Source organism: Vicugna pacos, chromosome 4, assembly GCF_048564905.1.
Source record: "Vicugna pacos chromosome 4, VicPac4, whole genome shotgun sequence".
Lineage (NCBI taxonomy): Eukaryota > Metazoa > Chordata > Mammalia > Artiodactyla > Camelidae > Vicugna > Vicugna pacos.
In genome coordinates this window covers 20558154-20577592 of record NC_132990.1, presented here as the reverse complement: position 1 = coordinate 20577592, position 19439 = coordinate 20558154, and the positions used below count along the sequence as shown (strand labels likewise).

Sequence of the window (19439 nt, the reverse complement as noted above, 5' to 3'; positions counted from 1 at the left end):
AGGTAACTATGATAATTTAGGTAACTCGCAGCTTCTCTGTGATTCAGTTTCCTTAATCAGGCATAGGTGGTGGTATGTCTTGGCCTTCTTTCTTGGGATATGTGAATAACATTCTTTTTTTTTTTTTTCAAAAGGATTCTAAAAATAAAAGGTATGAAAATCAACATTTGAAATGTCACAGAGATAACAATATTTACTGGTGGACAGAACCAAATTTGAATAAAGACTGTGAAATATCTTTCAGGCAAATAATGCACCTCAATGTTTTAATTTCCATAATTTATAATAATGCTCCAGTATATGTAATACAACAGGCTGAATTATGCACGAGTGTAAGCAGAAATTCTCTAAAACCCACGCTCTGAACCACTGCATCATGGTGCTTCCACGGCGCTCAGCCTCCGGTGCCCTTACAATGGAAAAGCTGGTATCACAGCCCATAACAAAGTACAGTCCTTTCTACAAAAAGAAGAGGTATTTCATCTCCTCCCTTTCTTTGCCAAACCCCATATCCTTTCTCCCACTGACGTGGTCTTCAGAAAGCAGGTTTAAGGCAACAAAGTAAGCAACACATAGAGGTAAAACACAGGAACTTGAACAGAATTGAAGAACAGCAGAAAGAACTGATACTGTCTCCTTGAGAGCCAAACTACAGGCCTCCAACCTGTTGGGACAGACCCGAGGCCTTTCCATTTCAATCTCTCCTACGGCCTCCCCAAGCAAGGAGGCCTACAAGTCATCAATGAGCACATGGAATAGCTCCTCCAGGGGCCCCTGGGACAAGGCCTCCACTGCTTTCACTCCTAGCTCCCTGTCATATGGAGGCTTCCAGTTCTGGAAGTTTCCCTTCATGCACACAGATACACTTGAGTCATCCCTAATCTGAGCTAAGCAAAGACAGATTTCCACATGGAAACTCAACAATGGAGGACTGACAGTTTCAGGGGGAGCCAGCCCGCTGCTGGCCTATTTTAAAGCTGCCTCTGCAAAGAGGGTCAGGATTCCTTTTCCTCCATATGTTGGAGACACAGCCTCGCTCTTCTGGCTGGGCACCTCCCAGCAATTTTGCTCTTTAAGACACAAGCATGTTTCTGTACAGTCCAGTGGAGTCAAATCATAACCCAATTAATTCACAGAACACTCATGCACTAACTCACTGAACAAGCCTTCCTACCCTCTGGGAAACAAGACAGGGCCATCCACTAAGAACCGACTTATTTTAAAATCTCAGAGTGCCTCATGTAATGATGGGTACACAGCAGGTGCTCAATTAGTTCTCTACTGACCATCTATTACATACTAACTGCTACAAAGGTTGCTATAGCAGAAAGACCCTGTTCAAAGAAGAACAAGAAGCAAACCTATAAAAATAAACTATTATAATGTCAGAATTGCAGTATTAGAAGTCCTGCTGAGGGATGGGGGCAGCACAAAAAAATCAAAGGGTCAGTGTAGGTTTCATAGGAGGAATTAAAGAGATAGCCCTAAAGCTAAGCCTTGAAAAATAAGTATTACCAGTAAAAACTTATGATTCAAGAACCTGAACTAAGAAGAGAGAATGAGAATGAGCAAACTCTTGCCAGTCATCCTACCGAAGCCAAGCTTTCCTTAATGGATTCTCTAAGAGTAGTTTTGGGGAACTGGAAGATTAACATATTTTTCCTAATGACGAACCTACATACTTCAGTCAGACAGCTCAGAGTTTTTAAATCTCTCATTAAGATTCTTGGCCAATTCTTGATTTAATTCACCAATTGGTGTCACAGGAGCCAACATTTTCCTATTTTCCTCAGGAATCTGAAGGACCTCAGAGACCCAGAACAATTTAATTTAAGAGCCACTATGAAAAAACAGTAGGGAGATTCCTTAAAAAACTAAAAATAGACTTACCTTATGGTCCAACAATCCTACTCTTGGGCATATATCCAGAAACTTGAAAAGATATACACGCACCCCAGTGTTCACAGCATTATTTACAATAGCCAAGACATGGAAGGAACCTAAATGTCCAACAACAGATGACTGGATAAAGAAGCTGTGGTATCTATTTACAATGGAATATTACTCAGCCATAAAAAGAATGAAACAATGACATCTGCAGCAACATGGATGGACCTAGAGATTGTCATACTAAGTAAAGTAAGCTAGGAAGAGAAAGAAAAATACCATATAACATCACTTATATGTGGAATCTAGAAAAATTACACAAATCATCTTATTTACAAAACAGAAACAAACTCACAGACATAGAAAACAAACTTATGTTAACCAGGGGGAGGAAAGTGGGGGTGGCGGGATAAACTAGGATCTGCAGATACTAACTACTAAATATTTTATATATATATATATACACACACATATATATATCTGAATCACTTGCTGTACACCAGAAATTAATACAATGTTATGAACTGACTATACTTCAATTTTTTAAAACAGAGTCATCTAAACAGATAGCCTCAAATTCCTTGATCATCTGACTTTATCACCCTTAATGTCACTGGGAATTAGGATTCAAACTGTTCTATACCCACACCCAATCCCCTAATGTAGATCCGTCTCTCAGTAATCTATCACCAGTTAAAAATCTCTTCTACTTCTTAGGCATGGAGCATTGGAAAAAATTCAATTATTTCACATATACTTGGAACAGGTTACAAGCTACTTATCAAAGTCAAGATTGTGTCTGAAAAGCTAAAACAGTATTTTCCGAAAAGTCAAATAAAAGAAAAATTCCTTCCTTAGCAGTAAAGCATTGCCATTGCTTTGGGAAAAAATCACACTGATGGTTACCTGAGCAATGACAACTTCAGAAAAACAAGTCTTAACTTCTTCCTGTCACTGTAAGGATGGTGGGTTGTTTCCTATTGAGCCAGAGCACATAAACACAAAAGTCAATAATTTAAAGAGTCTATTACCCACATGAGGACATGACTCAAAAAAAAAGAGAGAGGGAGAGAGAGATTATGGATACTACGGAGCAGATGGAATGGAGAGAGAGTTGGCTGTTCGTTAAAATAACCATGGGGGGCCAAATCCTCACTACATGTTATTTCAGCCACAGCCTCATCTGGTTGACTTTCCTATGATTTCACCACTAGAATCAAACTGGCAAACTGTCTTTCAAAATAATATTAAATTCTAGGCTCAGAAGGAATAGAGAGGTCATTCAAAACACCTCTAACTCAAAATGACCACATCTTAAAACCATCCCAAAGAAATAAAAACTTAATAGCTTCTTAAAATTATCCAGAAGGGGCATTTTTAAATGCCTAACTTGACTGACATCCATTTATCGTGTCCAGTATTTCAGGAAATATTTACTGACTTCTCACCTAAGTCCCTCCTGCTGTAGCTTATTCTTATTCATCATTTCAAGCTATATATTCTACAATTTTAAAGCAGTCTATGTATTTCTAGCTCTTTTCACCTCCAAATCAAGAAATTATGTTTCATTTTTTCCTACAGTTTTTGGCAAAAATACAGCTTGTTACTATTTTAGATATTTTTTCCTTAGAAATTGAAGTACTAACTTTGACTTAGATAAGTTCCAACTATTAGCTCTCCACTGTATTACACAAATGAGAAACCAACTTTCTTAGCTGTTCAATGAGAAAGACTTTGGTAAACTGTGCTTTTTGAAATTTCATCTTTTAACTGTATCTTATTAGCATGCCAGGCCCATGAGCCTCTCTCAACTTTTTACCAACTAGAGTAGACAACTCCCCATTTCTCCTGAAGCTAAAGCTTCCGACGCCCAGAGGGCTTTGTGCCTACCTTCTTGTTCAGTTAAGTCTATACGGTCTCAATGCACACCCCACCTGACATCCGAACCCTCCACACTGCACACCTGGAAGAAATGTGCTCCAAATGCAGTCATGTTTAGACAGTGCCTCCAATCCAAGAAAGCCTGTTAACAACTAGGCTCTTCATCACAGCCTCTATTTTTCTATCTCAGTCACATCTGAATGGTGTTATCTCATAAATATATGACAATATACACTCTTAGGAATCTCCACCTACTGCTAGTCAGGAGGATTATTATAAAAATAGAGAGTTCTAATAAGTCTTAAAGAAGAGAATGCCCAGCGACTAATTAGTATAAGAGGCATTAAAGGACTAGTTTCATTTTATTATTATTTTTTTAATCTAAGAAATGTTCAAACAAGTATACATTTATTTCTCAGATAATGAACCCCTTTAATGATAGGGGACACCACACATCTGTCCTTGCCAATTACTCACTCCTTGTTGTTTTTCTTACACAAATCATGAGTTTTATGCATTATCCCATAACCTGTCAGGTCATTGTTTATATCCTAAAAACAGATCTTCCAAAAGTCAATGATTTAAAGGGTTACCCTCTTAACTCACTCCATCTACAATTGTCTTTGTTGATATCACAATTGTACCTGACTGTTCAGATTCTAAGAATTGGAACTGACAAATGACAAGTTGTGCTGGCATCTTCAGGTGCAAAAAAGTTGTGAAAAATTAAAAGACAACTAGAGGACAACAACTGCAAATCATTTCAGAATCCTTAAACACAGCATTTCTTTCTAAGGTATGGGATGGGCAGTCCCATACCCAGGAATCTTTATCAAGGAAACTAATGAGAAATGCTCAGTGCCATACCATCATGGATACTCAGCACATCCCTGAAAATAATTATAATTTTTAAAAGTAGAAAATACACATGGATATGCTTTTTTTTTAATAACAGACCAGCAAAACATTAACACCATATCTCAAAAGATGCCACTGACTATAAACAGCACAACATTCCTTTATGCTGCACTAAGAAGAAAATACAGCCAGCAAAACTCCAACTTAGTACTAAATAGTAGGCATACCCCACTATGAGAGATGTTAAAATGTAGATCTCACAATCTATGAAGTACAGTAGTGAGATAATTACACTTGACTATTTTATTTGTGGGTACATGAACACATAATAAGAGAACTGGCTAAAGAAAATGTGCTCAGAGGGGTAACTCAGCAAAGTAGATCAGGAAGTGAAATCTTATCAAATACACTTTATTTTCCTTCTGTTACCACTGTGTTTTCCACTTAGGGCCTATTTGAAATTTTGATGAAAACGGTATTATAGGAGAACTCTAATGCATGCTCTCCAGGTCATTCCTTGAAGTCTTTGCTCCTCTTTCCTGACATACCAGTCATTCTACTATCATTACCCTATGCTGCTGGGATGGAGGAATTTCTCCTTTGCTTGCTATTTCCTCAATCAACACACTCAACTGCCTGCAGTTTCTAGAACCACGAAGGTTTCTATCCTTCTAGCCTTTATGCTCTCAGCACTAGTTCCGTCCCTACTACCCATTCACCTGGAAAAAACCTACTCACCTTTCAAAACTCAACCCCCAAACTGCTCTTCTTCCCTGCCCTCCACATTAAGATTTTCCTGGCCTCTTCCTCTTCAAACTCCCCAAACAACTAGTTTCTCCTCCAGAACCCTAAATGAGATACTTATCCTCATTTTACTGAACCTGAAATTTGCTTCTCTGTGCCCTCCTTTGTAACCTGTAAAATCTATGAGAAGAATCATTCTTTTTTTCTTTTTTTCCTTTTATTTCACTTGGGATTACCAGGGCCTAGTATGGTGTTTAACCAAAGTATTCAAAACATTTGATAAAACACTGAAAACAAATTGTGAACATAAGAACACTATGACCCAGAGAACAATAATTATATAATTGCACCCACATCTTGAACGTAGTTAAATATTTTCAAAAGATAAGGAGTGTGGTAAAGGTCTCTGAAAATATGAATCAAACTTACACAGATTCCCTGCTGCAAAATCTAGTTATTTTTCTTAACCAGATTTTTAAAGCAAGAACATATTCAAGACTCGGTTAATGGTTTGATTTTACATATAAAATATGTTGCATTTAAATTTCTTTTAATTGGTGAAATTCTCTTAGGGAAATATAAATCCCACAAATGATTGTAAGGCAGTTTTTAGCTAACTGGCTCCTAGAATAATTGATTTCTGTATGTGTGAAAATCTAAACAATTTACCTTATTTTCAAAAAAGACATTGTTTATTTCTCATATGCTGTAAACATAAAAACCTATGAAATGTTACCACCTGAATAATACAGTGCAGAACACTAAGCCAAGATATTTAAAATCACATTAAACAGGAAGAGATATATATATTATTGCAAAGTTTTTAAAAAGTTACCACACTTTCTGCTTTAAATTATCCCATTTTGTAGAAGACAGGTAAACACAAAGACACAAATATACATGTATGTATGTAAGTGTGTTTGTGTGTATGTGTATGGAGTGATTAAATACATACAGAAAAGACTGGAAGGCTACAAAATAAACTTAATAGTGAGATCTCTCTGGGAGTGGGATTGGGGAATACGAATAGGTTTTTACGGTTCTAAAATGATAAATAAATCAGTGCCATTAATTGCAATAGGGCTGAGCAGATTCCACTTGGTCTAAAATTTGCACTATAAATGTACAGCACTTCGTGATCAGTTGTCAAAATGATGATAAAATTCTAAGAATGAATGTCTGCATCCACATGCACATATCATATTATTTTCGGCCATAAAGTAACACTTGCCTCACGTGCCAAGTTATGCTCAAGTCATACATTTCCTGAAATGTATTTCTGTCATCAGTTATAGTCAAGTGCTGAGCTCTGCTTTTTTATGTTTGCCAAATGTTATCACTGAAGTCTTGTATGTCTTCAACAAGAATGACCACTAATACCACCATAATTCAAAATTACTTTGAAAATCCTAGTGAATATAATCAAGACTTAAAAAAAAAAAAAACCCAAGAGCCAAACATATTTACTTGTAGAAGATTACTGTCTATTCAGAAAAGCAAAGAAAGTCAGGGAGGAGGGAATAGCTCAGTGGTAGAGCGTGTGCCTAGCAAGCACGAGGTCCTGGGTTCAGTCTCCAGTACCTCCATTAAGAAAATAAATGAGTAAATAAACCTAATTACCATGTCCCTCACCAAAAAAGTATACAGGGCTGAATATCAATTATATCTCAATAAAACTGGAAGAAAAACAAAGAAAAACAAAGAAGGTCTATTGAAAAAGTATTAGAATCAAAAGATTTCCAGAAACAAGGTAATATACAATAATATGTCACTTTCCTCCATGGCAGCAATAACTACCTTCTAGGATAATTACTTTCAAAATATAATAAAACAAAGGGTTCCATTTTAAAAAGGAACAAAAACTGAATGAACTCAAGAAACACAGATTACCTATAAATAAAGTTAATAACTTTAATGAACAAGCTATAAAATAAACAAATTAAAAGATATAGCATAATTTTAGACTGGAAAGATGGACTATTAGAAAAAGATTAATTTCCCAAAAGTCAATCCGTAACTTTAACAGAATTCCAACAAACATCCTATCCCCTATGGACCAACATTAACATCAAGTGGTCTTGACAATGAATGAGAGAAAAGGAGGACGCATACTAACTGCCATCTCTCCAATGAGCAGCTATTAAATAGATAAAAGGATATTCACCCTGCTGGCATCAAAAAATGCAAAAGATAATTGTTCCCAAAGGCTGGCAAAGAATTTAAAATAAGTTATGGTCACATACAACACCACTCGGTATCAGACACATAGCAATAAATGTTTCTACCCATTCTTCAAGGCAGCTCATGAAAGTTTAAACTGTCGGGCAGAGGTGCTCCCACAGCACTCCTGCAGCCCCAGACACTCCGTCTTCTCCACAGATGTCTAAGAGCTGCCATCAGCTGGTCTATTCCTCAAAGGCAAGGCACGTAAGTTTCACCATCTTTGTATCAGCACTTGTGAATCAATAGAAAATTGCAGTAGAGAGGAATCTGTGAGGAAATAAAAACCCACTTACCTACCCATGGCATTTTGCAACAACAAAACCACTTCTAGAATGTTTTAGAAATATATTTATGATTATCAATTGTTGTGTGTCAAGATTCTAAAACAGAATTACTTAATAAGACTGTGAAAAACAAATTATTTATATACATAATCATCTATGTTTATCACCTGAAATCATGGCAGAAAGACTATTAAGTTTCTGAAGCTGGTACAGAAAGGTTGCAAGACAGAACTAGTTAATACTAAAAAGGTCCCTCATCTCATCTTTCATTTGCTTTCTTCGTCTACTAGGCATAAGGAGGAGAGAAGGGTAAAAGTGCTTTCTGTGAAGCCATGGTCCCTGTTTACCTGGAATTCTGACTATTCAAGGCCAAAATCTTGCTGCTACCTGGCAAAATCATAGGACGTTAGCCACTGGAATGCAATTCTATTCAAGCTCAACATATCATTCAGTTGTTTACAAAATGAAGGAACGAATGCAGCTATAATCCTGCACTTGGAGAATCTTACAGCCACTCCCCAGAAGACAACCTAACCCGTTTTCTATTCAAGCCTTGCTTTCCTATGCCCAAAACCAGAAAACGGTTTTACAGTCTCTAATTGGTACTATTCAGTAAGACTTCCACTTCCCTTCAATGAGAAAAAGGATGATTTGTCCTCATTCTAGAACAGTCAGTCTCTACTAATAATTTGGTTATCAGGCAAAGTACCCACAATCTAAACAGTATAATTTATGAACATATCACCCTTATTAAACTAATTTCAAAACAACCTGTGGCATAAGAGACACATCTATGTCAAAAATCAAGGCATTAACTGTCTTAGAAAACAAGGAATTACTATCATTAAATACTAGTAGACATTAACCATTCAAGATGGAAAGTCAAATGACCCGAAGAAGAGCCAAACTGAAAAAAAATATATATATATATATTTGAAAGATATGAATATTGGTAAAACCCATAACTCCAAGTTCAAAGCTTTACTTTTTTCCTTCAAGGACACTCTATTTTTAAGGCAAGTTATATTCATATATTCTCAGTGTTCAAATCCTGCAGATGAAAAGTAATCAAAATACACGAGGCAAGTAAAGGCTACTTATTAATTCCTTAGGCAGTAACTTAAATCTGACACATGTACTCAAGCCTTCCTCCCTATCCCCAGCCTGCCCCCGCCCCCACCAACTCAGGCCTTGAAGGATAAATGCTTTTTAGGGTGAACATTGCAAAAACAAATCAATTAAGTCAAATTCATCATGAAAGAAAGTAGAATGGTGGTTGCCAAGAGAAGTGGGAAGGAGGGCATGGGGAGTTCGTGATTAATGGGTACAAATGTTCAATTTAGGATGATGAAAAAGTTCTGGAGATGGAGAGTTACCAGTAACAGGTGAACAAGGCAAATGTACTTAATGCTACAGAACTGTACACTTTAAAATGGTGAAAGTGGTAAATTTTATTTTATGCCTATTTTGCCAAAGTTTTTTAAAATTTAGCAATCAAACCGGTGACTCATAAGACAAGCTGAACGATGTACCGCAATAGAAAAAGACTGAAAAGTTGTCACTACTTTAGAAGACTTAGCTACAAAGTGCTAATCACTTCCCTGATTATAAACTAATGACCTCAGAAAGAATGACAACTTCCTCAACAAATTTAACAAATACACTTTTAACTTATTCTGATAACATGATAGCTTTTCAAAAACAGTCAAGAAAAAGCAATACAGAGAATCTGATTCTTTCAAAGAGCTTCTAAAAGATTTATTCTCCTGAAAGGAAATTTGGTTTAAGAAAAGGCTCAAAATCAGTTTAAAAGTACTTGAAGTAAAGGAGTAAATGCCCAGTTTTCCATAAGAGAAACTGGATGGTCAGATGAGTCTGCAAAACATACAGAAAGATCAAAGAAACAGTGAATGGACACTGTTGATCTTAGATTTAGACAGAAAGGCATTTTTGAACGAACTAGCCATATGAACGTCCAGCCAGCCCTTGTGCTGAAATTGAAAGGCAGGAAGGTAAGCAAGGTACTTTGGCAAAAGATGTTTAAACTTTTTGGCATAAAGGAGTTCTTTTATGTTATGCATTTTTCTAGATGGGGAGGATAGACAATATCTAAGAGTCAAAAAAAAAAAACAAGAAAGATTACAAGACATCATTCAGGAATGAAAGTAACAAAGCAAATACTATTCCACAAAAGTACATTAAACTCCTCATTTCTCTTAGCCTAACAAAGGATTATGGGGGTAGAGGTTGTAGGAGGTGGAGGGCTGAGCGAGCCAATTTAGTGAAAAGAGTATAAGAAAATAATTTTTCTTAATTTTAACGAGTAGGGTCCCTGAGACAAATAGGTTTTCATATCTACCAAGAAAGGCCTATGTAAGTGCCCTATAAACACCGTCATTAGAAGGCTTAACCCCTTTCCAAAGATCTTGGCATCTTAAAGGTAAAGATTTATACCCTTCCTTCTTGGCAGCTCTCCAATAAGTCTAACAAAATCATTAAACGAAGATTTAGATTTGTTCATCAGGAAAGCATCCAATAATGGTAAGAGGAACAGGGCATATCGATGTGTGTAGTCATAGGTTCAGTAGTTAAGGATGCCACCTTAAACAGGGCAATAGGGTGCCCCCTTCCGCTGGGGCAGGCGGTCAACTTTACACTCAACTATCAACAATGTGCTGTACTTCCAAACCATCTTCAAATACAAGTTACAAAGACATGGCTAAGAGCACATAAAAGACCAACAACTCCTCAAAAAGCACAAGGTCAAGAAATGCAAATTTGTGCTCCAATGACAGAAGGTCAGTCGTGGCAGTTTCCTGTACAAGGACAAGCTATTTTATCTTTGTGACTTGATGAAAATCAAAAGTGGGAAAAAGGGTGAGGGGAAACTAAATGTCATGATTAATCTTTCCAGGGAGGTACCAGAGATATTAAACAAAACTTTCACACTACTTTTACTGATTCAGAGAAAGAAAATGAGTAAAATCACAAGAGAAATTATATTCAAGCTATCCACCATTGGCAGGCATTTAAATATATGACAAACTCTAGGGTCCTAAGGATATAAAAAAGAAAGAATGCCTACCTACGAGGAATTTACAATTGTCTCTGTGTTCCTCAGGTGAAGATATGATTTCTTTTGTCACCATCGGTCACCTCCAACACTATTCCTCACTTTCATTTTTGAGCACCATGATAGGCAGAATTCCAAAGCTGTCCCTCAGGATTCCTGTCCTCTGGTTATTCAATGAAATACTAATCTAGATACTGCTGTGAAGAGATTCTGCAGTTGTAATTAAGGATATTAATCAACTGACCAAGGCTATGGAGATTATCTGTATTATCCAGATGGTCCCAAGCTAGTCACGTGAAACAGTTAAGCAGGGAATTTCTCCAGCTGTAATCAGAGGGATGTGGTACAAGAGGACAAGGAGAGATGCAGCAGAAGGAGAAGTCAAAGAGATTTCCCAGCATGAGAAGGATCTGTCATGCCCTTGCTGGCTCTGAAACGTAGGGGTCCATGAGCAAGACCTGGAGAGAAGCCTCTAGGAGCTAAGGGCTGTCCCAGCTAGAGTTCACAAAGAAACAGAGACCTCAGTCCTACAACCACAAGGAACAGAATTCTGCAGACAAGTTGAGTGAGGCTGGGGGCAAATTCTTCCCTGAGCTTTCCAGTGACAGGCCAGCTGATCAACACCCAGATTTCAGGCTCATGAAACCTAAAGCAGACAAACTAGGTGAGCCAATCCCAGCTTCTGACCTACAGAACCATGAGATAATTAATTTGTGTTGTTTTAAGCAGCTAAATTTGTGTTAACTTATGGCAGCAATAGAAAACTAATGTAAGCACTTAACGCGGAAATGCTTGGATGTAACAACTCATTTAATTCTCCCAACAACCCTGAAAAGTTATCACCTTCTGTTTTACAGATGAGGAAACTGAAAACAGAGGTGTTAAATGACCTGTTTATGAACAGGAATTACTCATGACCAGAGTGGGTTTACATATATTCAAGAAAACTAATTGACTCGTAACACTTATATATAACATGAGATCAAAAATTCAACTTGAAGATTACAAGATTTCACTCAACAAGTGACTTCTTTTTAAAGGTCAAAAAGTAAGAAGAAACCTTAAATAAAATAGTTAACGTCTTCAGGCCACAATGTATACAGTCAACCTGACAGAAAGGACTACATTGCTAAAAATAAAGTCAAATCTATGTAACTATATACTTCCTCTTATACCTTGAAAAAATCAAGGTAGATATTAAGTCAATAACAGGTTAAATCTAATATAAATTCAGTTTTCTGCTTACTCTTACTCGATAAATGTATTTTAAATACAGTAGTATAAGAAGAGAAAAGTTAAAGTGATTAGAAGAGCCAAATGAGAGACTTTTTAAAGAAAAAGAAAAAGGAGGACCAGCATGATGAGTACCATACTATTCAGATGCTCACACTCCTTCTCAAGAAAGTAGAAAATTCCAGATAATGGCAATGATAATACAGAAAGAAAATCAGGGGGAAAAATACAAGCCAAAAATGAAATTTAATATTTAATTTGTGAGAAAGGCTAACAGACACAGTCACATGCAAATGGCTATATGAGATGAATGAAATTTATTTACTAATCCTCAAAGTGTTGCTGGTAAAGGCAATAAAGTTTTTAAAAAGAATTTGGTTTTCAGTTCTTTGAGGTTCACTCAAAAATCAATTCAGAAATCAACAACTGTTACACTCCAAAAAAGAAACTAACCAAAGTACAAATATTTCGAAAGGAAATGTGGAGAAAACCTTTAAATAAGCACATATATACCTTGAATTTTATGCATCAATAGCACTTTTCCCAGTGATGATGTTTTCTTACTTGACTTTGAACTTTCAAGTCTTGATTCCCAGAGTGCGGGGCAAAGATCTGGGAACACAAAAGGTCTTTGGCTGATGGGATAAAACGTTTCCTCTCAAATAAACCAACCTTGGATTCTCAACAGCTAATGTGAATTTACGTTGTTAAATGAACACCTGTTTGGTCTTTTATGTATGTATAATGTACTCATGTTGTTTTCAGGTTCAGAAATGAAAGATTTTTTAAACAGCCTATTTAGAAAAAAAAGAAAAACAATTTCTAGTCTAAGAAATACATAAGAAAAATTATATATCTAGCCACAGTTAACATTTTCAATGCTAATGTCCTATTTTTAAATGTCTTTGTTATAATTAATGATGTATATGCATTGACATCCATCATTAATTTGCAGGTGCTCCTAATGTAAATTGCACATATCTGTTCAGATTTTTTTAAAAGGCTAGTTGCATACCAATATAATTTAGAGAAGCAGGCACCAAGATCTTTTTAACCTGTATACTCTGCCAAGTTGAACAGGCTAGAAAAGGAGCTCAGAGTTAACTTGGTCATGTTCTAGTTCTTAAGCTGGATATGGTAGCTTCATGGATGTTCATTTTATTATCTTGCCTTGTAACTTACACATTATGTAGTCTCCTATATATACCAAGTGTTACATAGTTAAAAAAATTAACTGAACGAGTGATATGATTTCTTCAAAATGTAGTCACAAACATAAAATAAAATTATGAAAATAGTACTTCATTACTATCTATATACATATAGACATTATTGCCTTGGAATTAATAGAAAAAACATTCCTTATAGGCATTTTAACTACACAGAAGAGCAAGAAATAGTTAAGATCCAGAAAAATTTAAATCCACCTAAAAACAAAAATTTCCGAATTGAGGACCTGGGTAAAATAGACACAGAAAATAAAGCTTAGATCTGATCTTGGAAACCTTTTGTTCTGACTATAAATCTACTGTAGAAGAGCATAGCGCAACTAAAATGCTGCTGGCTAATCAGAAGTGGGAGGTTGTTTTTAACTTTAGGGAGTAACTAGGATGGATTCATGACCTACCTATCCAACTGATTGTCTTACCTCTAAAAAACTGGCTAAGAATGAATATTACAAATCACTTAATAGTCTGAGTTGTGAGCTGGTTTCTTTCTTTCTTTTTTTTTTTTTCTGCTACAGGTATTACTCTCGTCTCCAATTTTTTTTTTCTGTTTGATTAGTGAATCACAACTACCTCAATACGTTGGCCCTAAAGTTCAAAGGGTTAGGAGTTAAACATTACAAGCTTGTTATTATTAGAAACGTTATCTTCAGGTGCCCTCTTACTCCTATTTATTAGCAAAATATTTTAAGGCATTTGTCATGTAAACAACTCATTTCTTCAGAAAATATCCTACCTAACAAAACTTATCAAAGGACTAGTTTCTAGCCTTATTTTTGTCCCCATTTCAACATGTTAAAAATAGGCGTCATGAATAGAACCAGGTTAATCTGACCTGTCCAAGTCCAGCTTAGCTTTTAACACCTTGTCATAACATTCTTATCTTTTAACACTCAGGAAGGGTTAGTATTTCTTTGTAAACAGTCCCTCAACTTCACAGACCAGCTTTTAAGGAAAGGTTTCCTATAAGAATATGAATTTCAGTTCTGGAAATCTGAACTAAGGAGAAAATTCTGATCAAAGAATAGCATCATACACAGGTGTTCACTGCAGTATTATTCGTCTTGGAAAAACATACAAATCTACTTAAATATCAGATAAGAAGGAATGACTACCTAAGCAGTACTCCTTTTATAAATGGAATAATATGCAGCCATAAAAAATCACACTCACCCCTCAAAAATGTGCAATCAAATGGGAAACAGCTTATGTTACAGGAAGTGTGAAGAAAATAACAATTAGTTTTTTTAAACTATGTAGAAAGAATATTAGAATGTAAACTCGGTATTTTTTAACTATTTTTTCCCAAACGGTATACACTGTACATGTATAATTTTATCTGTAACACCACAGTGATATTCCTTCTGCTCATATTTTAAAGTACGCAGCCATCATTTAACACTTAGTCCCCATGGAGCAACACCTCCTTGCTTACTTTTCCAGAAGGCACACTTCCAACACATTCAAGCATCTGAAACACAGATGAAAAAATTTTCAGATAGAAACTAACAGCCTCTATCTTTTGGAAGACACACTTGGAAAAGCGTTTATTTATTATCTGAAGACTATTAAAGTATCATAGCTAAAAATAATTTGGCTAACAATGATCATTTCAGCAGATAAACACAATTTGACTTCCAGGATCCCTGGGAATTCTTTTTCCCACATGTGCCAGGATCCTAAGGAACTAAGGAACACTGCTGCTGAATGATTTCTATGATCCATTGCATCACCTGCAGACATACCTTTTCCCACTCACCAGGGAAAATCAAATGTATGTACTAATCTGGAAGGCTTTAAAGATGTTCATTTGCTCTTTTTTGTTTTTTGTTTTTAATTTCTTTTTAAGCAGGGGGGAGGTAATTAGATATTTATTTATTTATTTATCTATTTATTTTTAATGGAGATAAAGGGGATTGAACCCAGGAACTTGTGCATGTTAAGCATGTGATCTACCACTGAGCTATATACTCTGCTCTCTTTCGTTTTTAATCTTCAATTATCCTATAAAAGTTCAACCTAAAATTAAGAAAAACTAGGTTATTTTAAGAAATAAGCAAATAATTTCTTGAAGGATTTGATCTTATCTCTCTCCAGATTTTTTTTTCTCAACCCCAAACTCACATTTCAATGATGTTTCCCAGGTAAATACAAGTGCCTAAAGTTCTCTCTGAACATCTTCAAAATCAATACATTTGAATAGTACTTGGTGCAATTTTACCAACATTTTCAGGCTGCCTATCTTAAAAGGTCAAAAAAAAAAAAAAAAGACAGTTGAAAAGCATTTTCAAATTAGTTTCCCATTTTCATCCTTCAAACAAGTTTCCCCACCATGAACAGTTTTTTTCAATATTGAACTGTTTCTCATTAACAGCCAAGTTAGACCTGAGTTTAATACCCACAAAAACTCATTTAATTTTACATATGTTGACACTCAAAGATAAAAGTATTTTGTTAGTTTTATATATACCAAAGGGATCTTTCCAGGGGAAAGAAGTAAGCCCACAGTTGTACTCTACATGTGTACAAAATGATTTTTTTCCCTCCCATGGTAATCTGCATCTCAATGAGAGGTTGGTTTTTAAACTGGCCCACTTTCATAAATTTTAAAATGTAACATCTTTATAGCTAGTTGAGATGGGAAATGCCTGTACTTTATTCCTGCCAAACTATCAGCAAACTACTTAATTAAAGGGAATCATCCACCACTCTCTTTTTGTCCTCAAGACAAAAACTGGGTATACGTAAAAACAATCATTTTCTTTGTTACCACTATATTTGCTGTGAAATGTTGAATACTATGGTCAACCACACCGAAAATTACCCTCAAACATGCCTACTCCCTTGCTTTCCAGAGTGTGGTCCCCAAATCAGTGACATCAACATCACCTAGGAGCTTGTCAAAACTAAAAATCTGAGACCCTGCTCCAGACTACTGAATCACAATCTGCATTTACCAAAATACCCAGGTCATCGGTCTGCACATGAAAGTGTGAGAAGCACTCATCTGGAGGTTAAGGTACAAGGGAGCAGCATGATAAACCGTCTCTCGCTTGCACGTTCTAAGTTGTTGTGGAAGGCTGCAGAAAATCTACAGCTGGCAATGAATAAATCATTCCGAGAGACTGTTGGTAAATCTTTTAATTAAATCAGGTCTTTCGCAAAGATAAATAACATGCAAGCAACTGATGCTTTGTGCCTATTAACAGGACTGTTGCTGCTCTACCAGAACTAGATATTTTTTAATAACATGCTGAAAATAGGTACATCTGTTCTCCATTCTCTATTAGAAAGCATTCTTGCTAAAATATTTCCTCTCCTTTTCAAACCCAGAATGGGTCTTGTGGATGAAATCTATTTTTAATTGTTCCAAGTTAAAAATGTTTTAAGGAAGCTTAGTAGAAAAATCAGAATCGACCAATTTTAGGAACCAGTTTAATTCACCTTACAATGAATTACGTATGCATGTTTGAGGCTAATATATAGCCTCTGTCAGAGTCCCTGGTCTCACAGTAGGTCCCTGTAACAAAGGGTTCTCACACTTTCAAGAAGAGCTTTCATAAGAAAATATCAAATTGTAGGCTGCTGGGAATTCATAATACAAAAGTATAATTTATATAACTTTCCACAAGTGTATCCAGTATGTAACATGGTACACCTGTATTGACCCATGCTCCGTCTACAGATTTTTAAACAAGATGTTTCTATAAGGACTTCAACTACAGCCTACCACAAAAGTGCTCTGGGAATAACTTTATCCCTCTACAATCATAGCCTTGTTCTAAACAGAGCCCTTAAGTAAATTGAATCTTTAGAAAAACACACTTTTTTGTTTGTAAAGAAAGAAACATTTCCTGAATGCCAGAGAATGTTTCCTTGAGAAACTGTTTATGTTAACTGCGTTGAAAAGGTGTTTATGTTGCTATAAACACCTTCCTTGTAAGCGGGGATGCAGAGTCTCCCCATTGTTTACATTGTAATCAGCCTTGATTCTGAAAAGATCTACCCTTAGTCCTCATGCCTGGACTAATTCTCACTCCATTCTGTCCCAATTAGATCACTCTCAAAGATATCCTGTGTTTGTTTAGCATAATTGTCTCATCACACGTGAACAAGGAAGCTTAGGTGCATAGTCAGTACTACAATTACCAACCTCATTAATGAGCAAGTTGTGATGATTTGTGCTATGTCAACTTCATTAAGCAGAAACTACATTTCTTGGAATCTTCTCTGTATAGCTTCAGGTTAAAGTTGACCAAAAGCAGAATTTCCACAGACTTAGAAGAAAGGATCTGCATGGATGTGGAAGCCATTCCTCTCTGAAGGTTGTCATAGTTAGTAGAGTGACCAGACATGGCTACGTGGGTGGATCCAAGCTTATTTTTGCTCTTCTCAGATACCGCTCCAATTTCCCAAGCTGGCCCTGCAGGTCAACAGCAACTCCAGGTCCACCAACAGACCCATAGTGGTGGTAACGACATGGAGGCACAGCCTTCTACAGACCCTCCCACGTGACCCTTGTCTTAGGCTTGGCTTCTCAGACTGACTAACTGCGGGCTCCATTGATGCTCCAATTTGCCTCCTGGGCCTTCACTTCCCAAGCTCCTACCATAAATATTTAAGGTTTAATTTCTATAATAAATTGCTTACTCCATGATCAATCATAGTCTTCTTCCATGATTAAACCCCAAGGCTTGGTTTACTTGTTGGCTCTAGATTTAATGATCTCTTGTTGTTAAAGACATGATGTATTCAACAGTAAATGGCCAAACAAACTCTACTTGCTGATGCTCAGCTGACAGGTGGTAGGATAGGGCCTGGGATTTAAGCTCCCCACTTAACCCTCCATTTTTCCCACATAATTTTTTTCTTTTTGTTCTAGCTTTATTGAGACATAATTGACATGTAAGAAATCACATGTTTAAAATGCATAATTTGATATGTTATAACATAAATATACACTTAGGAAACTATCACCACAATAAAGATAATGATCACATCCATCAACCCTAAAAGCTTTCTCACCTCTCTTTAAAATCCTTTCCCCTCCCTGCCCTCCCCAACCTCCCATCTCTAGACAACCAGTGATCTACACTCTGTCACTATAATAATTACATTGCATTTTCCAGGATTTTATATATATACACACACACACACACACATATGTATACATTTATATATGTGTGTGTGTGTGTGTGTATGGAACCATACAATATATACTCTTTCTTGAGAAGGGGTCCTAGTTTCTTTCATGCAATATAATTATTTAATTATATTGTGATTCATTCATGTTATTATGTGTATCAATAGTTGGTTTTTTTTTATTGCTTTGTACTGTGGATATACCACAATGTATTTACCCATTCACTTACTGGTAGACATTTGAGTTGCTCCCAGTTTGAGGTTATTACAATTAAAGCTCTTATGAACATTGGTGTAAACGTCTTTGCATGGACACTTGCTTTCAAGCCTCTTGGGTAAATACCTATGACAAAAACAACCAGGTAGGTGTATGCTTAATGTTTTAAGACACCGAAAAACTGTCTTCCAAAATGATTATACCATTTTAAGCATGAATCAGCAATGTATGAGAGTTCCAGTTGCTCTGCAACCTCATCAACAGTTGGTATCATCAGTCTTTTTCATTTTAGCCATCCTAGTGATAGTGTAATGACATCTCACGGTAGTTTTAATTTGCATTTTCCTAATGATGCATGATACCAAGCATCATTTCATGTGCTTATTTGACATCCATCTATCACCTCTGATAAAGTATCTGTTCAAATACTTTACCAATTTCTTTTTAATTTGGTTGTCTTGTTATTACTGAATCATAAATTCTTTAAATATTCTAGACTTAAGACATTTTGTCAGACACATGTTTAGCAAATATTTCCTCCTAGTCTGGGGCTTACCTTTTCATTTTCATAACTTTTGAAAGGAAAAATTTTTTCATATTCACTACTTTAGGCACAAGGACTGCAGTAACAAAGTACTATAAACTGGGTGGCTTAAAACAACAGACACTTA

At 36.1% G+C, this 19439-nt stretch overlaps 1 protein-coding gene across 9 annotated transcripts in view; it reads right to left on the bottom strand.

Annotated features, from left to right (window-relative positions):
- MLLT3 (MLLT3 super elongation complex subunit) overlaps window positions 1-19439 on the bottom strand; it is a 236697-nt gene that overhangs the window by 124216 nt on the left and 93042 nt on the right. For 5 of the 9 annotated variants that reach the window (XR_012071913.1, XM_072959328.1, XM_072959335.1 and 2 more), the window contains one exon: window positions 18782-18894. The exons of the other annotated variants lie outside the window; for them this stretch is intronic. Coding sequence is in view for 4 of the 5 variants with exons in the window: in XM_072959328.1 (XP_072815429.1) it covers window positions 18782-18894 (113 nt within the window). In the remaining variant the exon portion in view is untranslated. The remainder of the gene's footprint in view (window positions 1-18781; window positions 18895-19439) is intronic. 9 annotated transcript variants of the gene reach the window in all.